Source organism: Agelaius tricolor, unplaced genomic scaffold (assembly GCF_023055355.1).
Source record: "Agelaius tricolor isolate 1412-34295 unplaced genomic scaffold, bAgeTri1.0.p SCAF_29, whole genome shotgun sequence".
In the NCBI taxonomy this organism is placed as follows: domain Eukaryota; kingdom Metazoa; phylum Chordata; class Aves; order Passeriformes; family Icteridae; genus Agelaius; species Agelaius tricolor.
Genome location: NW_027269289.1, coordinates 5307973 through 5315174, shown reverse-complemented (window position 1 = coordinate 5315174; position 7202 = coordinate 5307973). Strand labels below are relative to the sequence as shown.

Sequence of the window (7202 nt, the reverse complement as noted above, 5' to 3'; positions counted from 1 at the left end):
ATCTTAATTTTAATAATTCCCGATGAAACCTGCGGGGTGGGGGGGAGGCTGACAACAATCCCAGAGCAAAATACACAGAAAAAGTGCGAAATTCCCAGGTTTTTAAATTCCCATCGCTTCCCTGCCCACGGGATTTGGGAGAAAGGGAGAAAGCGGAGCTGGGAGTGGCATTTCCAGCCGGCTCTGCTTCAAACCCCGCCGAGAAACGCGGTTGCTTCCAAAATCCTAATTTTTTAGGGAGATTGGTGGCATTTTGTCCTGAAAGAATTTATTAAAAACACGCAGCTTTTCCTGGGTAGGTGGATGGGCGTTGGGGGTTTTCTTCTAAACACAATGTGTGATTCTTTATTTTTCACGTAAAAAACTAGAATGGCAGGCTCACAAAAAAAGAGGAAGCGAACACGCACATTTCAATCATCTATATTTTATATATGAAACAGGAAAATTAAAGGTTTTCCCCTCACAAAACGACATGTCCCGTCATCCAAAATGCCCTGAAAGTGCTAAGAACGCCAGACAACCAAATGAAATTCCCGAGAAAAAAAACAAAAAACAAACCAACAAAAAAAAGGAAATAAATTCAATCACTCAGGAGACCCCGCCACGCCGCCGTGGTGCTGCTGCAGCAGGGGATGCTGAGCCAGAATTTTCAGAATTTTCAGCAAATTTTCAGAATTTTCAGCAGAAATTTTCCCGGGAAAATTCCCAATCCCAATCCCAACATCTCCTCCCAGAGATGCTGAAGCTCCGCCGCGCTCCCGGCGCATTTCCCAGCCAGCAGCTCAGCCCAAAACCAAAACTGAATGATAAAAAAAATTTTTAAAAAATCAGAATTTACCTGGAAATGAACCCAATTTCCCTGGCAGGAAGGTAAAGGCAAAGCGGGGCTGCTCCAGCTGAGCGCAGGGAGGCGGGAGGGGACGGGAGCCGAGCGCGGGAGCCGCTCCGGGGCTGTTTCAGAGGAAAATGGAATTATCCGGCATCCACACCTTTAAACCGGGCAGGAACCACGCTGCCCACGCTTCTCCAAGCTGTAGAAATTCCCTTTTTTCTGCCTGGGAGCGCCGTTTGCTCCGCGCAGCCGAGGCGAGATCGAGTTCTTGGTGATGCTCCCCCTTCGCTTCCCCACAGCGGAATGAAATAAACGGGATTTTTATTTTTCTTTTGCCTTACCTGTTCCTTCGGAGGGTTTTCCTTACAAATCTTTTTTATTTACGCACGGTTGGAAAAGCTCTGCCCGACCTCCCGCGCTGGGGATGGAGAGGGCGAGCGTGGGGAGAGCGGCGAGGATTCAGGGATTCGGGGAATAAAGGGTGAAATCCGCCCTGCCTGCCTCTCCCAGGAACCACAACATGCTGCCACGAGTACACATTTATTTCACACCCGAGGAAAAGTTCGGGGAACGAGGAAAAAAAAACTCCGACGTTTCGGAGGGAAAGGGGGAACCTAAAACACCCTCGGCTCCTTTCATTTCCGAGCAAAGCCCGGCCTTGGGGCGATGCTGGGGGCACCGCGGGGTCCCCATGTCCCCCCTCGGGGACATGGCCAGGGAGGGGAAGGGGCTCCCCCACACCCGCGCCCCCTTCCCGAGCCCGTCGGGGGCCAAGGAGAGGCAGCAGAGCCCGCTAGAGGTGGTGGGGGCAGATGTCGCCCTCCTCCAGGATGTCCACCTCGTCCTCGGGGTCCTGCAGCAGGAAGGGCCCGGGGGGGCCCTTGCGGGGCTCGGTCCCGGCCGGTTCGGGCAGCTCGGGCTCGGGGGAGCTCTGCTCCCGGCTCTCCTCCCCGGCCGCCTGCTTGGGGTCGTCCTGTGTCTTCCGCAGCTGCTTTTTGTGCTTCATGCGGCGGTTCTGGAACCAGGTTTTCACCTGGGGAGAGGAGGGAAAGCGGGGGAAAGATTGGGGGGGGGAAAAAAAGGGAAAAAGAGGGGGAAAAATTAAAAGGAGAAGGATGCTGGGTGTGATATGGATGTGGGGATGCTGGAGGGGATGCGGGGATGCTGGAAGTGATCCGGGGATGCTGAAAGGATGGGATGTGGGGATGATGCTCCTCGGGATGCGAGGATGCTCTTTGGAATGGGAGGATGCTCCTCGGGATGTGGGGATGCTGGATCCATGGGATGAGGGCTGGGAACAGGTGCCGGGGACAGGATGATGGAAGTGATCCGGGGATGCTGAAAGGATGGGATGTGGGGGATGCTCCCGCGATATGGGGATGCTCCTCAGGATATGAGGATATTCCTCGGGATGTGGGGATGCTCTTTGAGATATGGGGAGGCTCCCGGGATGTGGGGGATGCTCCTCGGGATGTGGGGATGCTCTTTGGGATGTGGGGATGCTCTTTGGGATGTGGAGGTGCTCCCCGGGATATGGGGATGCTCCCGGGATGTGAGGACGCTCTTTGGGATGTAGGGGATGCTCCCGGGATGTGGGGATGCTCCTCGGGATATGGGGGATGCTCTTTGGGATGTGGGGATGCTCCTCGGGATGTGAGGATGCTCCTCAGGTTTTGAGGATGCTCCTCGGGATGTGGGGATGCTCTTTGGGATGTGGGGATGCTCCCCGGGATATGGGGATGCTCCCCGGGATATGGGGATGCTCCCGGGATGTGGGGGATGCTCCTCGGGATATGGGGGAATGCTCCGGGGTTGTGGGGATGCTCCCCGGGATATGGGGATGCTCCTCGGGATGCGGGGATGCTGGACCCATGGGATGAGGGCTGGGGCCAGGTGCCAGAGCCAGTCCCCTCTCCCTACCTGCGTCTCGGAGAGGCTGAGGGCCGTGGCCAGCTCCACCCGCTCGGGCGTGGAGAGGTAGCGCTGGATCTCAAACCTCTTCTCCAGGCCGGAGAGCTGCGAGTCGGAGAACACGGTGCGGGCCTTGCGGCGGCGGCAGTGCTTCCCGGGCAGCTCGGCGTGAGCGTGGTGCTGGAAAAGCGCCGGCACCGGCATTCCTGGGGGGACACACGGCGGGGACCCGGCTGAGGGAGAGGGGACCGGGGAAAACCCCCCGAAATGTCGGACTCGTCCCGCCGCGGCTCGGGGTGGGCTCTGCCTCTGCCTCTTTGAGGTTTTTGTGGTTTTTTTCGTTGATTTCGTTTTTTGAGGTCGATTGATTGGTTTGGGTTTGGCAGTTCCCGGTGAAGGGAGCCCGGGCAGCGCCGCCACCGGAGGGGACTCGAGGCTGGCGCGGGCACCTGAACCCTCCCGGGGGGGAAACCACAACGAAATGGGCACGGAAAACACCGGGGGAGCCCTGGAAAAGCCTGGGGAGGGGGAAGCGATCCTTGACGGCCCCGCTGGCAGGCGGCTTGGGAAACTTGGGAGGTTTTCTCCTTGCAAAGAGCAAGAACGGGCCCGGGCACGGGCAGAGCCTCCGCAGGGTGGGGAGAGGAGCGGCGCAGCCACAGCGGGGCTGCTGGAGATGGAGAAGCGGAGCCCGCTTGGACAACGAGAGGGAAACGCGAGGTTTTATAAAATAAAAGCGTTTAAAAAAGAATAAAATTAAAGGCAGAGAGAGAGAAACCCTCAAGGTTTCGGACATCCGCTAACGGAGCGGCTGCCCCGGAGCGAGCGGCTCTGCCCTGGGGGATGCAGCCAGGCTGGTGGCGAGGGATGTCCAAGATTCACCCGCGTCCCCACCCGAGTCCCCAGCTGGACCCGGCGGGTGCAGCCGCACTTACCCGAGGCGGTGAGGAAATAGGGGTGGTGGTGGTGATGCTCCGGCTTGTGCAGGGCGGGGTGCGGGTGAGGCGCCAGCAGGGTCGGGGTGGGCATCAGGGGGTACCCATAGTCCAAGAGGGGCACGCGGGAGGCCAGCGAGCCGGGGAAGTGCTCGGGGGGCACCTCCCGCAGGGGTTTGGGCTTGTGCAGCAGGATGTCCTCGATGAAGAACGAGGTGGGCCGGCCCGTCGAGACCGGCAGCACGGGCGAGGTGAAGTTGAGGTTCATGGCCCTCCTCGGGCAGCGGGCAAGGGACGGAGCCGCGCCGGGCTGCGGCAGCAGAGACGGGGGGCGGCCGGCTGCACCCCCGGGCCGGCAGGGAAGAAATGAAAATGATGATGTAAATAAAGAAATCAAGAATTGTTTTGGTTTTTTTTTCAATCCGCGGTCAAAATAAACAGCGACAATAATATATTTTTTTTTTTAAATATGAATCCCCCAGGCAGAAATGAGCCGGCGGAGCCGGGGGAGGCGAGGCGGGCGCGTCGGGGATGCGCGGGGCGCTGCGCGCCTTTGAGGCGCGCTGGGAAGGGGGATGCGCGCTGAGCCAATGGCGAGCGGGGGGGGGACGGGCCTGCAGGGCCACCCAGAGCACCCCGGGGGCGAGGAGGGGGCGAGGAGGGGGCGAGGAGGGGGCCAGGAGCCGCCCGGAGCCGCAGAGCTCCGCAGCCTCCCCCGCGCAGGGCTCCGCACCAGCGCGCCCAGCCCCGCTGCCAGCGTTTCCCCCAACGCGCGAGGATCTCCTGCTTTGGCTTTTTGGTTGTTTTTGGGGTTTTTTTCCCTTTAAAAAATAAATAAATAAAGAAGGGAAAAAACTTCGGGGAAAATAAAGCAGCGCTCCTTTCCCACGCTCCGCTCCCAACCTGTCCCCGGCACGCAGCTCCTCCCGTCCCTCTCAGCTCTCATCCCACCGCGGTTTTGTTCCCATCCCTTGTTCCCATCCCTTGTTCTTCCCATCCCTTCCCCGCTCTCTGTTGCGCCAACACTTTTTTTTTAATTATTATTATTTTGGGTCTTTCCTCTGTTTGTCTTTTTTCTTTTTTTTTTTTTTTTTTTTTTGCCTTTCCTCACCCCTCTAATCTGCACCATTCATTTCCCCGGAGTCAATTTGCTCAAATGAGGGTGATACACCACATCATAGCCGAGATAATTTCGGTTCGCATCTCGGAAAATTGCTCTAATTATTGATGTTAAACTCAGGGAAATTAAAAGAAGGCGCTTCTCCTTCATCTCCTGATTTTAAGCTCTAATTTGTTGAAATCGAGTTGTCATCACAATTCCAATCACTCCCGTTAATAGTAAAAGTGTTCTAATAGAGGCAGAATTCGCACAACCCATGCTATTAGATAATTAAGAAAGATGTTAGAAAGACAAGTGCTAATCCTTGGGCACACGGACAGCGTCTCCATCTGATCCAGCAGGTAGAACAAATTAATTACCCGAATCAATTAGTCCTAAAAGTACAGTTCTGCGGCAAGTGCAAGCCATGCCTTCCATATGGATGAGCTGGTAAATGGTAAATAGATGAGGAAAAAGCTGGGGAAGAATAGGAACGGCGAGCGCGGGGCTTTAATGAGCGCGGGGCTCGCGAGTTGCGCAGCGCTGCCAGCGCCGGGCACGGCCCCGGGCCGGGGGACAGCGGGGGCTCCTTCAGCAGCTGCCAAAACCGGGGAGGGGGCGGCCCGGGAGCCCCCGGTGCCAGCCGGGAACCCCACGGCAGCGCTTGGTGCCCGCTGGAGCCGCACCCGCGCTTGGTTGGGTGCTGGGTGCCCGCCGCAGGCAGCGCTCACCCGCCCCAGCAGCGTGTGTTTGTGTACATCGAATATATCCGCGGTTCTGCCTTGGTTTTATGCGTTATGTTTGGATTTATGTCGCGTATTATGGTCTTATTTGGGGTTTTTTATATTTAGAAATATATATAGATATGTATTTATACACAGATCCTTTCCTGCAGGGTATGGATCAGCTACCCTGGTGCAGGAAAGCAGGAGGAGTCCCTCAGGACTGGGGGGAAAACTCAACTCCTCTCCCTCTTTTTCCCCAAGAAAAATAATTGAAGAAAAATCCAAAACCAAAACAAAACTCCTTCTCCTCTCCTCTCCTCTCCTCTCCTCTCCTCTCCTCTCCTCTCCTCTCCTCTCCTCTCCTCTCCTCTCCTCTCCTCTCCTCTCCTCTCCTCTCCTCTCCTCTCCCTCTTTTTCCCCAGGAAAAAAAAAAAGAGAAATAAATAAATAAACGGACGAATAAATAAATAGATAAATAGATAAAAAATAAACAGATAAATGCGACAATTCTGTTGCAGTGGCCCCTCCTGAAATGACCATTAGGACTTTTTGGCTGAAGGATTTTTAAATCCAACTTTGTGTGCTGGAGCAATCGAGTGGATGGACTCGGGGCGGTGAAACGGGGCTAATGCCCCCCTGCTAATGAGGAGCGCCTAAGCTGCTTGAGGAGCCATTTCATCAGCTGGGATTGCTCTGCCGGGGGGCCGGGCCTTCACCCACCTCCTGAGGGGGGGAAATTCGGGTATTTAAAGCAGAGCTGAGCGTTTGGAGCTGAGCCACCGCAGCCAGGTCGGGTCACAGCTCCAAGAGCAGCATGGACAGGGCTGAATTTCGGAGTTTCTCTTTTTTTTTGTTGGGACGCAGGTGAATGAGGCAGAGCAGGAAAGGCGCTGAGTCTTGGTGCTCATTTGCAGCAAATCTCGTCCCCAAATTGGGCAGTGGCGCTCCGGGCATGAGAGCCTCTCCCTGCTGCTGTTTTGGGGCAAGAAGCAGAGGGGACAAAGCGCATCTGTGGGGTTTGGGGGCAGGATGGCAGCCCCAGGCAGGGAGATCTCCCCTGCAGCGCTCACATCCAGGGATTGTTTTTAAATGTAACATTTCACAGCTCTTTGTGACAGAAATGGGGTGCCAGGCATGCCCGGTCCTCTTTGCCCCTGAAGTTTTTCCCTATTTTTCCCCATTTATCCCAGCAGAGTGGATTCCATCCAGGGACCCCCAACCACGCCCAGGAGCAGCCCCTGGATCCTGGATGAGCCCTTTGCCAGGCTGGACAGACAGATGGACACAAAGAGAGGCTCTCCCTACACACCCCATCCCATCTGCTGCCAAACTCTGGGAGAACAGAACGTGGGGGGGCAGGAACTGCCCCAGCCTGCAGGGCTGGGACACATCGGGAGGGAAAACAGAGGGAGCAGGAGGAGGAGGAGGAGAAGGAGAAGGAGAAGGAGAAGGAGAAGGAGAAGGAGAAGGAGAAGGAGAAGGAGAAGGAGAAGGAGAAGGAGAAGGAGAAGGAGAAGGAGAAGGAGAAGGAGAAGGAGAAGGAGAAGGATTGGGGGCAAGATGAGGATCAGGATTGGGGGCAGGATCAGGAGCAGGACCAGGGCCAGGATTGGGATCAGACCAGGAGCAGGACAAGGCTCAGGATCGGGATCAGGACTGGGATCAGAATCAGGACTGGGATCAGGATTGGGATCAGGGTC

The 7202-nt window shown here is 56.3% G+C and overlaps 1 protein-coding gene across 1 annotated transcript; it reads right to left on the bottom strand.

The window, feature by feature from the left end:
• Window positions 1–1113: 1113 nt before the first annotated feature.
• BSX (brain specific homeobox) lies at window positions 1114–4264 on the bottom strand. The gene is made up of 3 exons (XM_071449612.1): window positions 3679–4264; window positions 2753–2949; window positions 1114–1865 (listed from the first exon to the last, which is right to left on the bottom strand). The coding sequence occupies exons 1-3, from the start codon at window positions 3944–3946 to the stop codon at window positions 1626–1628; spliced, it is 705 nt and encodes a 234-aa protein (XP_071305713.1). The 5' UTR covers window positions 3947–4264; the 3' UTR covers window positions 1114–1625.
• Between the last annotated feature and the right edge of the window lie 2938 nt (window positions 4265–7202).